The sequence below is a fragment of the Zootoca vivipara genome, chromosome 12 (genome assembly GCF_965207765.1).
Source record: "Zootoca vivipara chromosome 12, rZooViv2.hap1.1, whole genome shotgun sequence".
NCBI lineage: Eukaryota > Metazoa > Chordata > Lepidosauria > Squamata > Lacertidae > Zootoca > Zootoca vivipara.
In genome coordinates, this window is record NC_142595.1 from 48,080,612 (window position 1) to 48,100,478 (window position 19,867).

The following is a 19,867-nucleotide window of genomic DNA, read 5'->3' on the forward strand; positions in this document are numbered from 1 at the left end:
ACCCGTCGACAAGCATCAGATGACCGACCCAGGAGCCCCAGGTCACACGGCACCATGCACCAAGGCAACTCGACGGAGATCACGGACTACCAGGTATTCCAGTTGCCCCATCCCAGCACAGAGAAAATTTATATAGAGGTACAGATAGAGGGAGCCCCATGCCGCATGGAGCTGGACACGGGTTCAACTCTATCCATAATCTCGGCCCGAACATTAAGGGAACTGTGCCCTAATGGGGGTCCCAAACTAAGGCCGGCCCCATTCACCCTCCGGGACTTCCAGAAACGTAAGGTCCCTACAATGGGGGTGGGGACCTTCAGGGTGCAATATCGAGGGCAAAAGCAACAATTGGACTTGCTGGTAGTTAAGGGCCCCTACGTTAGCTTACTGGGACTGGCATGGTTTGGACCTCTGGGGCTAGCCGTTACCGGGGTGAACCGCACTAGCTTACAAGTGGACGTGGACGCCATATGCAAAGAGTTTCCAGGGGTTTTCGATGGGGCATTGGGACGATATACAGGACCCCCCATTGCCCTACAGCTAGACCCCGCTGTACGACCCATCAGGCACAAGGCCCGCCGGGTCCCGTTCGCCCTGAAACCCCGCATAGACGAGGAATTGGACCGGCTCGTGGAGCAAGGAGTGCTGGAGCCGGTGCCCAACGCCCCCTGGGAAACTCCAATTGTCACACCCGTCAAGCCTAACGGTTCGGTCCGCATCTGTGCAGACTACAAATGCACCATAAACAAGGCTCTCACGGCCCATGCATACCCAGTGCCAGTGGTCAGCCATGTCCTCGCCACCCTGGCTGGGTCAAAAATCTTTGGCAAACTGGACTTGGCCCAAGCGTATCAACAGTTGCCTGTGGACGAAGCCACAGCAGAGGCTCAGACGATTGTGACGCACAGAGGGGCATTCAGAGTAAAGCGGCTGCAATTTGGCGTTAGCGTGGCACCAGGCATATTCCAGAATCTAATGGACTCTCTCCTTAAAGGGATTCCTGGCGTCACCCCCTTCTTCGATGATGTACTGATCGCCGGGCCCACACCAGAGGAATTTGAGGACCGCCTCCGCTCCGTCCTGCACCGTTTCCAGACGGCGGGCCTCAAGGTGAAGCGGGAAAAGTGTTTACTGGGAGTGCCGCAGGTGGACTTTCTGGGATTTAAGGTGGACGCAGAAGGGGTCCATCCAACCGGTGACAAGGTACGGGCCATTTGTGAGGCCCCAGCGCCCAAGAGCAAGCCCGAACTTCAGTCATTCTTGGGACTATTGAACTTTTACCATGCCTTCCTTCCCCATAAGGCAGCGGTAGCGGAGCCCCTACACAGACTCCTAGATAAAAGGGCCCCTTGGGTGTGGGGCCAGCGACAAAGGGCCGCATTCCAGGCAGTCAAGGACTTGCTCGTCTCGAACTCGGTCTTGGCACACTTCGACGAGAGGCTGCCAGTGGTGCTGGCATGCGACGCCTCTCCCTATGGCATCGGCGCTGTCCTGGGACACCAACTCCCGGATGGAAGAGAGGTGCCGGTGGCATACTTCTCCCAGACGCTTGCTGCAGCCGAACGAAACTACTCACAGATTGACAAGGAGGGTCTGGCAATCGTGAAGGGCGTAAAAAAATTCCATGATTTCTTGTACGGGCGGCCCTTTACCATAGTGACTGACCACAAGCCGTTGCTTGGCCTGTTTGCCCCCGAGAAGCAGACCCCCCAAGTGTTGTCTCCACGTGTCCTCAGGTGGTCAATTTTCCTTGCCGGCTACCAGTATGCACTAATCCACCGCCCTGGGAAGGCGATGGGCCACGCAGACGCACTCAGCAGGCTACCACTACCAGAAACAGGCCCCGACCCAGCACCTGCGCAAGAGGTTATGACCCTGGAGCTGCTTCCCGACCGACCCATTCAGGCACAAGAAGTTGCGCACCATTCCACAAAAGATAGGGTCATCTCCCGGGTCCTGGACTGGGTGTGGCGAGGATGGCCCAGCAGCAGCCCCGGGCCAGAATTCGCTGGCTACACAAACCGCAAACATGAACTGTCGGCCCACAAGGGGTGCCTGTTATGGGGAAGCAGGGTCGTTGTTCCCCAGCCCCTCCGCAAAAGGGTCCTCACAGCCCTACACGAGACACACCCAGGGGTAGTGAGGATGAAGGCCCTTGCCAGGAGTTATGTGTGGTGGCCGGGGATTGACAGAGAGATAGAGGCCTGGGTTCAACACTGCCAGACCTGCCAAGAATCCCACCCGGACCCCCCAAGGGCCCCAGTCCAGCCCTGGGAGTCCGCCCGACATCCATGGTCACGCTTGCACGTGGACTTCGCTGGCCCCTTCCAGGGAAAAACATTCTTCATAGTGGTGGATTCCTACACCAAATGGCTGGAGGTCGCACTGGTACCGTCCACTTCTACGGCGGCAGCCATCCGGGTACTACGTAAGCTGTTTGCAACCCACGGGCTCCCTGACACCCTCGTCTCGGACAATGGAACCGCATTCACGTCAGAGGAGTTCCAGACCTTCACAGCGCAGAACGCCATCCGCCACATCCGCTCAGCACCATTCCACCCTGCCACCAATGGCCAAGCGGAGCGCATGGTGCGGACCACCAAGGACAGCCTCCGCCGCATAACACAAGGGGACTGGGAATACCGCCTTGCCGCATTTCTTCTAGCACAGCACAGCACCCCAAGCACAACGACGGGCCGGAGCCCAGCTGAACTACTCATGGGCCGGCGCCTTGCAACTAGACTGGACCGACTTCACCCCGACAGAGCTCAGGATGAGGTAGTGGTGGGGAAAGGCAGGAACCCCCGGACATTTGTGGCCCAGGACCCAGTGTATGCAAAGAATTTTGGGGCAGGCCCAGCATGGGTACCCGCCACAGTCACCAAGGTGACCGGTCCCGTGTCGTACGAGGTACTAACGGAAGGGGGGCAATGTTGGCGCCGCCACTGCGACTAGCTACGGCGACGATTCCCAGGAGGAACCCAGGAGGAGAGCGGGACAGAGGGGTCCCAAGGGGACAGCAGGGCAGTGAGGCCTGTAGAGCGAGAGGGGTGGGCAGGGGAAGCAGAAGCAGTAGGCACAGAGGGGCGCCCCGAGGCTGGAAGGACACCGGAACCAGAGTCACAACCTAGTGGTTCAGTGGCGCCAGACCAGACAGCCCCGGCACAGCCAGCAGCCTCGGAACACGAGCCAGAACCAGAACCCCTGACCAAGGAACACCCCAGGCCACAACGCACACGGAGGCGGCCAGCAGACCTTGGGGACTACGAATGCAACTTCCCGGGCAGGACTGGAACTTAGAGGGGAGGGGTGTTATGTACTGAGCTGAATCCTAGAACAATAGGATTCAGAATCAGCGGGAGCTACCCAATCCAACTCCAGGTGGAAGTGAATCCGCAACCTGATTGGCCTGCTGGAGCAGCCAATCAGGCGGCTGGCAGAAGTGAATCTGCTACCTGATTGGCCTGTAGGAGCAGCCAATCAGGCTGCAGGCAGAAGTCAATCCACAATATAATTGGCCCACAGTTGTAGCCCTGAAGTAGCCAATCACGCAAGGCCCATTGTGTAAATAATGTATATAAGCAGATGGTTTTGGGAAAAGAGCCATTCGTCTTCTCTTCTTCTCCTGGATGAATATGAGCTGAATAAAGAGCATGAAATTCACTCTCGACTCCGAGTATATTTCAGCAGTTAAAGGCACAGAAGTCCTGTCCACTATTGAGTCTGGCAACCCTATGTGTGGCATAGCACAAGATGGCTGCTGAGGGGGACAGAAACATAGCTGGATGCACAGATCAAACTTCCCTTCGCAGTCTGACTTACAGGTTTCTATGTCGGCTGATGCCAACTTTCCGGTTGCCCCGAAGTGGATTCGGATGAATTTACCCTAGACAGAAAAAGAAGGGCATGACTATATGAGAGCGCTGGACTCTGATAAAGAAGTCTTGGGTTCAAATCATTCTCTAAGCTGTGAAGTTCATGGGATGGCTTCGGGTAAGGCAGAAGCTACCTCTCTGCACTGCCAAGCCTACCTAGCAGGGGTGTTAGGCAACAATGCCGTTCCGAACTGTTTTGAGGGAGAACATGAGACACAGAAACAGAACAACAGCAATGTTTAATTGCAATTTGGGTTGCTTTGCATGCAGAACGTTGCAGGTTTCATCTCTGGCATCTGCAGGTTGGGCCGGGGGTGTCCCCAGCCAGAAACCCTGGAGAGCTGCTGCCAGTCAGTGTGGATAATACTGAGCTAGATGGAGTCCTGGTCTGACTCAGCTTCCTATGTGCCCAAGGGCATAGGCTGATATACAGGACGCACACCCCACAAGTGTCCCGGAAAAACCAGGACACCCCCCCCATGGGTGCTATGGTCTTGCAAGATTTCATGCCGACATCTCACCCTGAAAAAAGCACTTTTCTTCACCCCACAGTTTTGCAAGGCACCCCAAATCACACATTTTTTAGGGCTGCGAGAGCATGGCCTCTCAAAAAAGCATGTATTTGGGGCTCCGTGATCTCACGTGGGGTCTTGCGAGGGGGCACGGACGAGAAGACATGCAACCCAGTTGTGGGACTCAACATGTTGGAGGGCAGGCAGGGCTTCCATATGTGGGGTCTTCCATACACTTCCCTAAGCAGCCAGATTCACTCACAAATCGGGACGAGTTGTCGTTCCGCAAGGTCTTGGCGTTGCCGAAGGCCTCCAGGGCAGGGTTGGCCTGGATGATTTGATCTTCCAGCGTCCCCTGAAAAGCAGAGCGAATGGTTAGAGCAAAAAGAGGGCAGCTTAAACCCACATCTTCAGATCCTACGTCATGCTCTCTGGCACACTGCTGTGGGGAAATTCAGAGCATGCCAGGGTCCACTGCGGGGAATTTTTTTCGGCCGCAGGGGTTGCCATGTTGGACTAAACACAAGGCTGCATTTGCACTGAATGGTTAGGGCACTGTGAGGCCCGCTTTGAACCATCATGGCTTCCCCCAAAGCATTCTGGGAGCTGCCTCTCTTTGCTGAGTGTTGTGACGTGGGGTTTGTGATTTCAGCTCTCTTGACAAAACATGCTGGAGACAGTTCTCTAGTAACAGCTCTTTATTACAGTGAACAAGACTGAAGACTGAGGAGAGGAAAGCTACATTTATAGGGACAGGGGACTAGCTAGGAAGGGATACATTTTGGAGGGAACAATATCAAGCAATCACAGTGCTGCCTTTTGGAGGAAACCAATAAGACAGAGGATCCAAATACAGCAGCTTAAATGAACCAATAGTAGCTGTACCCTCTGGAACCAAAAGGCAGTTACTTTATCCTAATGCAAATACAGACAATAATAATACAGATATAAAATCCTTTGACTCAATACACAACACCCCTCCCCCCCTAGTGAGCACAGCAGACGTAATCCCTCAGGTACTGTGGGGTCCTACAACTTCTACCTGATCTCCTGACAACAGGTGTTGCAGGTTCTGGATTGGGTGTTACCTGTGGTGGAGGGGCTGCTATAGGGGTTTCATCAGGAACAGATGGAGTCCCAGACATCTCAGGGTCCCCGACCTGTACCTCGTCATCATGAGGACTAGCAGACCCTGGTTCATTTGCTGAAGCCCCTGGTGACTGTACCTCTGGACCATTTTCACTCTGGTCTTGCAGCTGTGCGTCATTAGCCAGGGATGAATTATCTGACTCCTCCCTGCTGAGCGCCCGGCGCCTCAGCTGATCTATATGTCTCTTCCAAACTTGCCCATTTTCCAAGGTCACATAATAGGACACAGGTCCACTAGCCCGGGTGATCACACCGGCCACCCACCGCGGACCTCGTGAATAGTTCCTCACCCAGACCAGATCTTCAGGGGCGAGATACCTTGTTGTGTCAGTCTCAGCCTGGGAGGTTGCTCTTGAATTACGGTTTGGCATTTTATCTGGGTGGACATAATCCAGCACCGTTACCAGTCTTCTACCTAAGAGCAGCTCGGCTGGCGACTTGCCCGTCGCAGTACACGGCGTCGCATGCTGCAAAAATAACATTCGCGCAATGCGAGCCGACCAGTTACCCTCCATTAAGCGCGCAATGGATTCTTTGGCTGTTCTTACCATGCGCTCAGCCTGCCCATTGGAGGATGGGTGAAAGGGCGCGGATGTGACCCCTCTTATAAAGTTATCAGCCAAGAATGCCCTGAATTCTTGGGATACAAAAGCTGCCCCATTATCTGATACAATGGTCTCAGGTAACCCGTGGGTAGCAAACAGCTGCCTCAACACCTTGATTACGGCAGCTGATGCCATGCTAGGGACCATCGCCACTTCTAACCATTTGGAATATGCATCAACGATAACCAAAAAGACCTTCCCTTGGAATGGCCCAGCAAAATCTATGTGCAGCCGGCTCCAGGGAGTCCTGGACTGCTCCCACCAGTGGACTGGTGCTCTGGCCACTTCTGGCCGCACCTCTTGGCATGCCTTGCATGTTCGTACCCATTGTTCTATGTTCTGGTCCATTCCAGGCCACCACACATAACATCGGGCTAGCGACTTCATCCTGACCATTCCCGGGTGTCCCATGTGAAGCGTCTCAAGAACCCTGTTTCTCAGTGGTGCTGGGATGATCACCCTATCTCCCCATAGGAGACAACCCTTATGCATGGACAATTCGTGCTGCCTTGTCGCATAAGGCCTGAATTTTTCTTCATGCGGACCACCTGGCCACCCCCTCCCCACCCAAGTGAGCACACGGGAGAGAACAGCATCTTTCCTAGTTTTCTCAGCTATATCCGTAGCTGTTACAGGAGCCCCCGGAAGTGTTTCTAGCATCATAATGTGCTCCGCCGGAGCAGGATCCTCATTGCTCCCGCCAGGAAGGGGCAATCGACTCAGCGCATCAGCATGGCACAACTGTTTCCCCGGCACATGGGTCAAGGTGTACTGGAACCCATTCAGGAATATTGACCAACGCAACATTCTGGGGGAGAGAATTTGTGGCGTTTGTTTGTTTGGGTTGAACAACCCTAACAGTGGTTTGTGGTCCGTTTCAATGGAGAAATGGCGACCGTACAAATAATCATAGAACCTTTTGATTCCGGACACAATAGCCAGTGTCTCTTTATCAATTTGAGCATAGTTGCGCTCTGTGGGCGACAACGTACGGGAATAGAAAGAGATGGGCTTTTCCGACCCATCCGGTTCCCTATGACTCAGCACAGCCCCCAGACCGTATTGAGAGGCATCACATGCCAGGACCAGCGGCTTTGACTCATCATAATGAGCAAGGACGCTCCTGCTACTCAGCATTCCTCGCAAGGAGTCAAAAGCCTTCTGCTGCTCCCGCCCCCATCGCCACACATTCTTTTTCTGCAATAGTCTATGTAATGGTTCAGCTACCGAAGCTTTCTGGGGTAAGAACGAATGATAAAAGTTAATAAGTCCCAGGAATGACTGCAACTCCGTCTTGTTCTGTGGTCGTGGTGCCTCGATGATGGCCTTAATCTTAGCATCTGTGGGGTGGATGCCTGATGCATCAATTTTAAACCCCAAGAAATCCACAGTTGGCACCCCAAAACTGCATTTTTCTTTTTTCAGTTGCAACCCCACCTCCTTGAACTTGAGCAACACTGCACGGACACGCGCAACCAGTTCCTGTGGGTCTTTTCCAGCAATCAAAACATCATCAAAAAATGGCAAGACCCCCGGCAGACCTCTTAACAGGCGTTCCATGAGCCCTTGAAAAATCCCTGGGGCCACACAAACTCCGAACTGTAATCTGTTAACTCTGAACGCCCCTTTATGTGTGACAATAGTCTGTGCTTCCGCTGATTGTGGGGTTACTGGCAGCTGTTGGTAAGCTTGTGCCAGGTCAATTTTGGCGAACACCTTGCCCCCAGCCAGTTTAGCCAACAGATGTGATACGACTGGAATGGGGTATGAGTTTCCCCTGAGTGCCTTATTGATAGTACATTTGTAATCTGCACATATCCTGACTTCCCCATTTGCTTTAAGGGGTGTGACGATTGGAGTCTCCCACTTAGCAGAGTCCACGGGTGAGAGAACTCCCTGCTTGACCAATTTATCCAGCTCTGCCTCGATCTTGGGTTGCAGTGCAAATGGCACTCGCCTTGGTTTGAGTCGGATTGGAGCCACCCCGGGGTCCAACTCGAAGTCAACTGGGGGCCCTTTATAACAACCCAGTTTTCCATTAAAGAGACCAGCAAATTCCTTGCATAATACCTCACTCATCTCAGGGCAGGTTTGGATTGAATTAAGCCCTGAGATACTCAGTCCCAGGGCAGGGAACCAGTCAGTGCCCAGGAGACTGGGGCGACTGCCCTTCGCAATCACCAGTTTGAGTACAGCCTGTTTGTCCCGGAACTGTACTCTCACGGCACACATTCCCATAACATGGATGCGGCCTGCTGAGTACGACTGCAAGGTTGCCGGAAAGGGCTCCAGAGGGGGCAACTTACCCCTGGGGAAGAATGTCTTCGCGGTCTGGTCCGACACGATGGTGAATGCGGATCCGGAGTCCACCTCCATGTCGCACTGCTGACCCTCAATCTTCACCTTGACGTGTGCCTTGCCTTGCGCTGGAAACTGCACGGCCCTCCCGTTGATCTCCGTTACGTAGTGGCAGTCCTTTAGAAAACGAGTTGCTGTGGGCGGTCTGCGATGCTCCAGTCTAGGTGCTCCTGTCGCTCCCGACGCCGCCGATCTACAGACCCTGGCGATGTGACCCGTCTTTCCGCACGTCCGGCAGATAGCATCCCTGAAACGACAACTCTTCCTTTCATGGTTTCCGCCACAACCTGGGCAACTGCCTCGGCGATCTCTGTGCACTGTGCAGGCCTGACGCACCGACTCGACCCCACGGACTGGGCTCTGGCTCGGAGTAGCCTCTAGCTCGTCCATGGCATGCGCAACTTCTATCTGTGGCTTAGTGGCCTTGCGACTGGCATCAAGCTCCTCTCTTTCATAATTCTCCGTGGCGGTGGCCTCTTTCAAGGCTGAAGCAAGGGTAACCTCTTCTTTAGCCACGATGCGTCTTCTGGCTTTCTTGCTGCTCAGACCACCAATAAACCGATCCAGGAGAGTCTCTTCCAGATTTTGGAAGCCGCAGTGCTGAGCGAGCTTCCGGAGTTCAGCCAGAAATGTGGATACAGACTCCCCAGCATGCTGCTGCCTCTTATGGAACTCCATCCGCCGGGCCATCTTGGTCTCAGTAGGCGCCAAGTGGCTTGTTAGGCAGGCAAGAATATCTTTGAGAGATGTCTCACTCAGCTTCGCTGGAGCAAGTAATGCCTTGGCCAGCTTGAAGGTCTCGGGCCCACAGTAGCTCAGGAATGTGGCCCTTCTTTTGCTGGCATCGGTGATCCCTTGAGCCACTGCGAAGAACTCGAAGCGTTCGACGTAGTCTTCCCAGGTGTGGGGCTCTGATGGCTGGAAGGGCTCCAATACCCTTGGACTCTCCATTGTCCTAGCGGCAGGGTCGTCTTCTCAGCTGGCCAGTGAGTCTTGTTCTCAGCTGCAATCCGGACTCTGAGGCAGGGTTGTGTTTAACCGCTCCTCAGCATTCCGGATCCCACCTTCGTCGCCAGTTGTTGTGATGTGGGGTTTGTGATTTCAGCTCTCTTGACAAAACATGCTGGAGACAGTTCTCTAGTAACAGCTCTTTATTACAGTGAACAAGACTGAAGACTGAGGAGAGGAAAGCTACATTTATAGGGACAGGGGACTAGCTAGGAAGGGATACATTTTGGAGGGAACAATATCAAGCAATCACAGTGCTGCCTTTTGGAGGAAACCAATAAGACAGAGGATCCAAATACAGCAGCTTAAATGAACCAATAGTAGCTGTACCCTCTGGAACCAAAAGGCAGTTACTTTATCCTAATGCAAATACAGACAATAATAATACAGATATAAAATCCTTTGACTCAATACACAACACTGAGAGTTGTTAGGAGACCCCCATTCCCCTCACAGAGGTGCAATTCTCAGAGTGGTCTAACAGCCAATCCCTCTTCCCAGAGAACTCAGGGAAATGGGGTGGACTGGGGTGGGTGGGTCCCCAAACAACTCTCAGCACCATGAATAAGCCGCAGCTCCCAGAATTCTTTGGGGGAAAGCCATGACCGCTCAAAGCAGTACATGACCTCCTAGTGGTGCAGCAATAAAACCACTGGCACATTCGCAAAGCTAAGCAGGGCCTGATATGGTTTCCAATTGGATGGGAGACGGCGTGTTGAGATTCCTGCAAAAGGAGTTGGACTAGACGGCCCTCGGGGTCACTTCCAACTCTGTGATTGAAATGTACGATGTTAATGGGACCTTAGCCAGCTATGCCAAGGGCCTAATTCTCCCTGGGGTGGGAAACCTATGTCTGGGCTGCACCAGTTTCAGATGTAAATGGGGGCTCCCAGAATGGATTCCTACGCAAGAAAGCTAGCATGTCAGAAACCAGAGTTTCTTCACATCCATGCCTTCGTTTCAAGCAGCTCTCAGGGAAACTGAGTTCTCCAAGGGGCAACACTGAGACTAAGGAGGAGGAAGCTGGTTCCTGGGTTGGATATGCGAAGGTAGACATTTGGGGGCTGGCTGGGGGCAAGCTGCGGTCGGTGAGGCAGTGCCCCATACACCCCAATGGACCAGCCACAGCTGAGCACTCTTATACTGATTTGAGAGTCACGGCTTTCCCCAAAGAATCCTGGGAACTATAGTTTAAAAGAGTGCCTTCCCCATTATCAACCATCTTGGACCTTACGATCAGCTGGTGAGGCCTTGTTGGTGGCTCAACCTGCCTGGCAGTGACAGGGCCTTTTTGGTGGTGGCTCCCCATTTGTGGAATGCGTTCCCTGCGCCCCTCTTCCTCGTTGCAGACTTTCAAGAGGAATTTAAGTGCATTACTCGGCTGGAAGAGGAGGCGGGAGGCCTTCGCGCAGGAGGGAAAGGCCTGCGCTTCGCACACGATCACTCGTGGGTACCTTGTTGGTGTTGGCGGCATCCTTCTTGCGGTCGCCGATGGCAGCGATGCTGGCAAAGTACTGGATCACCCGTTTGGTGTTCACCGTCTTCCCTGCACCGGATTCTCCGCTGGAATTAGGACAGAATACGGCTGTGAGGCAGCCGGTCAGAAGGGAAGCCTGCAGCTGCTTATGCAGTCAGAAAATACTTTGGGTTTTTCACAACATGCCAAATTGGGAGAAGGGGGTCATTTTGAGGCACTCACGTGATGAGGACAGACTGGTTTTCTCGGTCTAGAAGGAAAGAGAGAATGTAAGAATGGGTGAGATTGAGGACCAATGTCTCTGGTGTTGAGCGGCTAACCAGAGGTTGCTCAGAAATGTTCACATGCAAGGTAAGGGACTGAAAATTGCCCCCTCCTCTTTTGCCCTTAATACCAGGTGGTCAAAGATAGAGTCCTTCAGAACATGGTAGTTCCCTTGCTTTGGTAAACAGCCATAGGCTATGGGTTTCTCCAGTTCTCCAATTATTTATTTAAAAAGGCCGCTTATACCTTGTAGCATCATGGAATGCAGTGAATTTGAGCATATTATGAGATTTTAGACTAGCTTTTCACCGCCCAGCGCCTTCCAAATGCTTTGGGCTACAATTCCCTGGAGCAGATTAGCCAGGAGGGTTCTGGGATAAACTTGCCCTTGCCGCCACACAAAATAAAATCCCCACACAAGGGCAATGAATCTTTTTGTACCCGTCAACATGTATTGGTACGCATTGTCGGAGATGGAGAAGATGTGAGGAGGGGCTTCGCTTCGCTTCTTGCCCCTGTAGGCAGCCACGACCTCAGCGCTGTAGACCGGCAGCCATTTGTAAGGGTTAACAGTCACACAGAAGAGGCCGGAGTATGTCTGGGGGGGGGAGAAAGGAAGAGGGAACGAAAAGCTGAGGGGGACATGCATGCCGAGAACCAAGTTAGAATAAAGTGTATTTATTCTAGAATACAGTACGTTTCCAAGCACAGGTCAAAGTGTTGGTGCTGACCTTTAAAGCCCTAAATGGCCTCGGTCCAGTATACCTGAAGGAGCGTCTCCACCTCCATCATTCTGCCCGGACACTGAGGTCCAGTACCGAGGGCCTTCTGGCGGTTCCCTCGTTGCGAGAAGCCAAGTTGCAGGGAACCAGGCAGAGGGCCTTTTCGGTGGTGGCGCCTGCCCTGTGGAACACCCTCCCACCAGATGTCAAAGAGAAAAACAGCTACCAGATTTTTAGAAGACATCTGAAGGCAGCCCTGTTTAGGGAGACTTTTAATGTTTAATAAAAAAAATTATTTCATTTTTCTGTTGGAAGCCGCCCAGAGTGGCTGGGAAAACCCTGCCAGATGGGCGGGGTATAAATAATAAATTATTATTATTATTATTATTATTATTATTATTATTATTATTATTCATACCCTCCGACATTTATCCGATGAAACTAGGGACATCCCATTTCATCAGTATACTTTTACTATTTGTATCGCAGATATCTTACTAGGTTTCCCCAGCTGCTCTGGGCAACTTTCAACATATGTAAAAACATAATAAAACATTAAACATAAAAAAACCCCTTCCCTATACAGGATTGTCTCTAGACGGCTCACGGGTCAGATAGCTCCAGAACAGGCATCCCCAAACTGCGGCCCTCCAGATGTTTTGGCCTACAACTCCCATGATCCCTAACTAACAGGACCAGTGGTTGGGGAAGATGGGAAATGTAGTCCAAAACATATTTGAGGGCCGAAGTTTGGGGATGCCTGCTACAGACCCTCCAACATTTCTCCAATGAAAATAGGGGCACCCCAAGGAAAAGTGGGACATTCCGGGATGAAATCAGAAACCGGGACAGCTTCTCTGAATCAGAGACATCCCTGGGAAATAGGGACACTTGGTGGGTCTGGGAGTGGGCATTCGATCTGTGGCTGGTTTGCTGGAAAAATATTGAAGATCTAGCAAAGAAACCATAGTTGACCAAAGGGGACTACAATTCCCATCAGCCCCAGTCAGCAGCCATTTTAGACTACAAATCCCATCAGCACCAAGACAATCACCGTCACCAGATGGCTGTGCTGATGGGAGTGCTAGTCCAAAACTTTTGAAGGCCATCCGGTTGGGGAAGGTAGCCCCCTAGATGGTGGGAAGCCGCCCCCCCCCCCCGGACTTACATAGATCATCCAGGCGGCGTAGCGCTCCTTCAGATTGTAGAGGACGGCAGCTTCGTGCAGGAAGGTCAACATGGCCATGTCTTCGATCTTGTCGAACTTGGGCGGATTCTGCTGGTAGACGTCCGCCTCCTTCACTGTCACCGTCTGGGGGGAGTTAGCAGAAAACCACCGTCCAGATCGCACAATCAAAAACACCGACCCACCAATTCCCATCGGACCTTTAAGCTTCCAGAACACCTCCTCCTTCCCCTTTTGGGTCATGACCATGGTTCTTTGGCCTTTGACGGATGCAAAAGCCACAGCCCCTTTGCATGGGCGTACCCAGGATCAAAACTAGGGGGGGGCAAGGGGAGGGGCCAAGACACGGAAGGGGAGGGGCCACAAAGTGGGCGGGAACGGCGAACTCGCGCTCCGCCGGGCTGTGCCCCTCCCTAGAAGCAGGGCTGGTGGGCGGAGGCGGAGCCCAGCCCAGCGGAGCGCGAGTTCAGCGTTCCCGCCCGCCGCGCCGCGCTCTCTGGTTCCCCGCCGCGCTTGGCCTTGCCAGAGGGCGCGACGGGGAGCTGGAGGGAGGGCGCAGCGCGGCGGGCGGGAACGGCGAACTCGCGCTCCGCCGGGCTGTGCCCCTCCCTAGCAGCAGGGCTGGTAGGCGGAGGCGGAGCCCAGCCCAGCGGAGCGCGAGTTCAGCGTTCCCGCCCGCCGCGCCGCGCTCTCTGGTTCCCCGCCGCGCTTGGCCTTGCCAGAGGACGCGACGGGGAGCTGGAGGGAGGGCGCAGCGCGGCGGGCGGGAACGGCGAACTCGCGCTCCGCCGGGCTGTGCCCCTCCCTAGCAGCAGGGCTGGTGGGCGGAGGCGGAGCCCAGCCCAGCGGAGCACGAGTTCGGCGTTCCCGCCCACCGCGCCGCGCTCCCTGGTTCCCCGCCGCACTTGGCCTTGCCTGAGGGCGCGCCGGGGAGCTGGAGGGAGGGTGCGGCGCGGTGCGGCGGGAATGGCGAACTCGCGCTCCGCCGGGCTGTGCTCCGCCTCTGCCCACCAGCCCTGCTTCTAGAGTAGGGCAGCTGCCCTAACTTGCCGCATGGTGGGTACGCCCTTGCCCCTTTGTCCTCTTCAAACATTGCCAGTTCGTTGACTTTACACTATATCCTGCTCTCCTCAGAAATCATCAAAAGGTGAGAAAAGCCTGCCGGATCAGGGCCAAAGGGCCCATCTCATCCATCATCCTGTTCTCACAGATGCCCACAGGATAGCCACAACCCACTTTTAAAGTCATCCAGATGGGCAACCCTCACTGCCTCCTGTGGCAGTGAGTTCCGCAGTTTAACGATGCGCTGCGGAAAGAAGCACATTCTTTCCCCTGCCCCAAATCTTCCGATATTCGGCTTCACTGGAGACGAGCGTCCTCACAAACATGAACGCCTCCTTGGCCCATCCTCCCCGACCTTTCTTGGCAATGCTCTTTGCTGTTCAAGCCCCTTGGATTCCCATTCCATTAGGGGACGGCCTCTTGCTTTGCACCCATACGGTCGTCCCAGGTTCAGCTCCTGGTGCCGCCAGATACAGCTAAGTCCTGGACAGCATCTGCCATTCAGTGTAGACAAGGCTGAACTAGGTGGACCAATGGGTCCCTCCTCAGGATGAGGCAGGTTCCTATGTCCCTGCCCACCTCTTTCGCAAATCCCAGACCCTGCATGGCAGGGGGCTGGGCTAGATGACCCTTAGGGTCCCTTCCTGCAATTCTCTGATTCTTTGCACCACTCCCGACCTTTGCCCTTGCCACAGACCTTGCCGTTCTCGGTTTGCACGGTGACCATGCCTCCCTCGCGGCTCGTGACCTTGCCCTTGACAAACTCTTCCTTCTCGTCGGGCACGAAGCACTCCGTGCGGATGTCGAAGATCCGGGTCTGGGCCTCCAGGCGCTCCTTGTCTGATTTCCGGAGGTAGGGAGCTGCCACCCCGAACTCGGCCATCACGGCGTCACCCATGCTGCGTGGCAGAAGAAGGCAGGGAGGGCCTGAGAGAAGCTCCGCTTACGGCGAGAGAGAGAGAGACCACCGTTCCTCAGCACTGGCACACAGCAGCACCAGTATTTTTTCAGCAAGGATAGGGAGCCTGTGGCCCTCTAAGGCAGGGGTCAGCAACCTTTTTCAGCCATGGACCGGTCCACCGTTCCTCAGACCTTGTGGTGGGCCGGACTATTTTTTTTAAAAGGGGGGGGGTGAACGAATTCCTATGCCCCGCAAATACCCCAGAGATGCATTTTAAATAAAAGCGCACATTCTACTCATGTAAAAACACTAGGCAGGCCATACAAATAACCCAGAGATGCATTTTACATAAAAGGACACATTCTACGCATGTAAAAACACGCTGATCCGTGGGCCGGATTGAGAAGGCGATTGGGCCGCATCCGGCCCACGGGCCTGAGGTTGCCTACCCCTGCTCTAAGGGCTGTTGGACTCCGATTCCCATAAGCGCTAGCAGCCAGCATGTTGGGAGTTGTAGTCCAACAACTCGTGGAAGGTACTGTATCATATCTCAGTAGCCTGCTAGTAGTGGGATAATCTGCCAGTTCCAGTTTCTCACAAGCCATACATTTAAAGCGTGCAAACGCACACCTGAGACTCTTGGGAACTGTATTTTGTTACAGGAATTGTAGTTCTGCAAGGGGTAAACTACAGTTCCCTCGATTATATGGGCTGAGGCGAAATATGCTTTTAATGTACATGACCTCTGTTTCTAATTTTTTCAGTCTTAAGCGCTGAATCTAGACATATATAAATATAGCTGTGAAAATGCTTTTTAAAAAAAAAAACCGTTTAAAAAATACATATGGAATTTCCCATTAGCTCACCACTGCCATCTAGCCTCACATTTGTGTAATGCACTTAAAACGTTATACCTGCAGCCGTATAGCTGAGTTGGCTCTCTGCATTTCCATACCAGTTTGCAGTGAAAACAAAACAAAAAAAGTCCCCATGAAAGTTCATAAGCATTCTAAGGCGAATATATCATGATATATGCTTGAACGAGCTTTTGCCTGATAAGACACATTTTTACAGCGCAGTTTCCCCCCTATACAATTCATTTCATACAATTCAGTTCATATATGAGGAGACACAGGGGGGAAGCGGCAGAAAGGTTGAGACAAGGTCATCCTACCTGTTAGAGCCTTGGAGGAGGAAGATTAGAGTCTGAGAAAAGAAATGAAAAGAGTTGGTGGAGGAAGAATGAGTGTCGGGCTTGAGTCAGGAACCGGCCGCTCGCATCTTCTCGCTGAGCAGGTGGGAAAAGCAGCTGGAAAGTCTGGGCCAAGAGGTTGGTGGGTGGAAGAGGCAGGGGTTGCAAAAACTCATAGCCTTATTGGGGAGGATAAATGCCCCCCCTACATCTCCTTCTTCCACCCAAGCAACCCCCACATTTTTCTTTGCCTGTAATAGTCACCCACTCCTCTATCCAGCCTCTAACATCTTGCTTCTTCCCTGCTCCATCTGTCACCCATGGCCTCGTCCGCCCCCTCCCCATAAGCCCCCCCCCAATGTATACAGGGAACTCATCTCCAACCCCCCCCTCTTGCCCTCCTTTGTTGCCTTCCACAAAAATATTTTTCTTTTTTATTCGATTTATTTCACACACCTCCTGGGGGCGGGGGGGGGGGCGGGACCCTCTTCCATCCCTCAGACCATCTTACTGCTCCGTACTGGGCTGTCTACATTTAAAGCAGACACCGCCAAAATAATTCTGGGAACCGTAGTTTCTTAAGGGGGCAGCGACCTGCAGCTCTGTGGTGGGTAAACTACACAATTGCTTTGGGTGGGAACGTGCTTTAAATCTGCTTTAAATGTGTGGTGCGCATGCAGCCCAAGTGTTAATTTCAAGTTTCCAGTCCTCAGTGCTTTCAGAGCCCTCTCTTCGCCTTTATTTTCCTTCTCTGTTTACTGCAAGCTCTACTCGCCCCCCCCCCCAATATTGTCTCCTTCTTCAGTCAATGATATATAAATACCTCCTCCCTCTCTGTTAACTCGCCTCTCCCCCTGGCCCCTTGTAGGTGATAGCAAGCATCTTTCTTCAAAAGCCCCAATATCCACAAAGCTTTTCTTCACGCACCTCACCCTCGTAGGCGACCGAAAGATTTTTCGCAAGCCCCCTTGGGGAGCTCCGGAGACCTGTGGAACTCAAAAGCTTACTTCCACAAACCAGAACCTCCATCCTCGCAGTTTACTTGCTCATCCCTGACTTCTGCTTCATTGCACTTCCCGTACGCCTGGGCTACAGACACCAGAGAGATGCACCCAGGTGTGTCTAAACAACACAGGTAAATAGGCAGGTGTGTCTGTGTGCCCACTGACACTTCTGCAAGTATGTAAGCCATTTACAGATTATTGCCATCATTGTTCTGATAACAGATCAAACTTGCTAAAGAAACAAATGTTGATCCCTACAAAAGCAAACATGGACCAACTCATTTAGGGTCACAAATCTGAAGCTCTCACCCCCATGGCTTCCCCTAAAGAATCCTGGGAACTGTAGTTCACGCACCACAGAGCTGCAATTCCCAGCACCTGAAATAAACGACAGTTCTCGACAATCTTTGGGGGAAGAGCTTTAAACGTGGCGCTTACATGACCTCAGCAGCAAGAGAAACAGCATCTCAGCCCTCTTATTCCGGATCCAGCTTGGAAGAAAATATTTGCAGCCAAAAGACGTTTTGCTTCCTTCGCATCCTTTCCCGACCTACACGCCCGAGACCCCCAATTTATTTATTCCCTCCACTTACGCCCATCCCACAAGCCCCACCAGACACCCAGAGACCAAAAATCTCTTACGCCAGGACACGAAGGTAACTCAGCCTGGAGTCCGAGCAAGATCTGAGCCTTTGGACCAACCCCCCTCCCTTTATATCCTCCTGTCCGAAATAGCATCATCCCCACCTCCCTGAAACAGGCCCTTTGCAGCTGTGAGTGACATGATGACAAGGATTCGGAGAGATGGCTCCGCGAAGGACCAGCCTGACCATGAATGGCGCTCGTCTTCATCCCTTCAACTGTCCTCCCCCCTCCACAACCTCTCCTCTCTGCAGCCCCTCTATTCCCAGAGGAGGGAGGGACATTCCTCGGGGGGGGGGGGACACGATGCTGTCAGTGGCTGATAAGCGCCAGGGAAGTGAGCTGGAATGACAGCAAGTTTCAGGTCTGTGCAAGTGTATGGGCGGAAGATGCTAGGCCAGGGAGGGAGACAATTCATTGATAAGGAGAAGACTTTGCAGTTAGGGAGGAGAGTCTTGAGAAGCACAGTTCCTAACCTGCCCCACTTTTGTGGGCTCTGAAGGAAGGCATCATGTGTTAAAGTGCATATCTCTAAAACAAGGGGTTTTGGGGGGCACAAGTTCTGCTCATATTATCTATTTTTTATTTTAAAAATATGCATTTTAAAAAATCAGAGCGGTTTGCATTATCCATCGATGTTAAAATGTAAAAATTAGGAAAGCAGCTAACAATTATGGAAAGACGGTATTTTTAATTGCCTGCATAAGTTTCCGGCAGACCTTTAAAAACTGGAAAGGAAGATGTTTGCTGAATGTCTACCGGTACGGCATTCCAGACCACTGGGCCGATGACACTAAAGGCTATGCATTAATATAGAGCAGAGCTTTCCAAATTTTGCATGTTGCTGGCACACTTCTTAGATTTGCATCATTTCGCAACACAGTAATCGAGTTTTGCATCGTTTCGCGACACAGTAGTTCAGTTTTACTAGCAAACCAGAGGTTAAACTAACCCCTTTCCAGTCCCGGGAGGAGAGCAGGGAGCGTTCGTGTGACACACCGACACACTGCAGCCGACACACTAACGTGTCGTGTGACACAGTTTGGAAAGCTCTGATATAGGTGTTTAATCTAGGAATGACAGATTAATTCGTGTCGCTGACGTGGTACCTTTCTTCTTCCTTTTTGTTGACATGCAGTAGAATAAAATGAATCGTAGAATCGTAGAATCATGATTGCATAAAGCGGCTTCGCAGTGCTTTAAATGTATGGCGCAAACAGGGTCTGGCTTAGAGCGCAACTCGTATGATTTCATAGAATCATAGAATCGTAGAGTTGGAAGAGACCACAAGGGCCATCCAGTCCAACCCCCATCAAAACATTCTTGACATATGCCTGTCAAGCCTCTGCTTAAAGACCTCCAAAGAAGGAGACTCCACCACACTCCTTGGTAGCAAATTCCACTGCCGAACAGCTCTTACTGTCAGGAGGTTCTTCCTAATGTTTAGGTGGAATCTTCTCTCTTGTAGCTTGAATCCATTGCTCCGTGTCCGCTTCTCTGGAGCAGCAGAAAACAACCTTTCTCCCTCCTCTATATGACATCCTTTTATATATTTGAACATGGCTATCATCACCCCTTAACCTTCTCTTCTCCAGGCTAAACATGCCCAGCTCCCTAAGCCGTTCCTCATAAGGCATCGTTTCCAGGCCTTTGACCATTTTCGTTGCCCTCTTCTGGACACGTTCCAGCTTGTCAGTATGATTTAATGATTTAATCATTTGTTTATTTATTTTATTTATTAAATTTATATACACCTCCCCCCCCCTTTGCTCTGAAAAACACAGGACGGTATACAGTAGGAGCACCTGTGGCAAGAAAAGCTGCAAGATTTCGGAAGGAATTAAAACTGCAAGACGACCACGAATATTTGCAGGTGCAATGGCTTGCTCCTGCATCGCAGATGACCCTTC

At 52.4% G+C, this 19,867-nt stretch overlaps 1 protein-coding gene across 1 annotated transcript in view; it reads right to left on the minus strand.

The window, feature by feature from the left end:
* MYH6 (myosin heavy chain 6) overlaps positions 1–16,636 on the minus strand; it is a 55,368-nt gene extending 38,732 nt beyond the window's left edge. Inside the window, exons 1-8 of the mRNA XM_060281859.2 lie at positions 16,294–16,636; positions 14,916–15,117; positions 13,139–13,282; positions 11,690–11,846; positions 11,207–11,234; positions 10,962–11,070; positions 4,650–4,742; positions 3,823–3,886 (exon numbers count right to left, since the gene is read on the minus strand). Coding sequence (XP_060137842.2) covers positions 3,823–3,886; positions 4,650–4,742; positions 10,962–11,070; positions 11,207–11,234; positions 11,690–11,846; positions 13,139–13,282; positions 14,916–15,116 — 796 coding nt within the window. The 5' untranslated portion in view covers position 15,117; positions 16,294–16,636. The remainder of the gene's footprint in view (positions 1–3,822; positions 3,887–4,649; positions 4,743–10,961; positions 11,071–11,206; positions 11,235–11,689; positions 11,847–13,138; positions 13,283–14,915; positions 15,118–16,293) is intronic.
* Between the last annotated feature and the right edge of the window lie 3,231 nt (positions 16,637–19,867).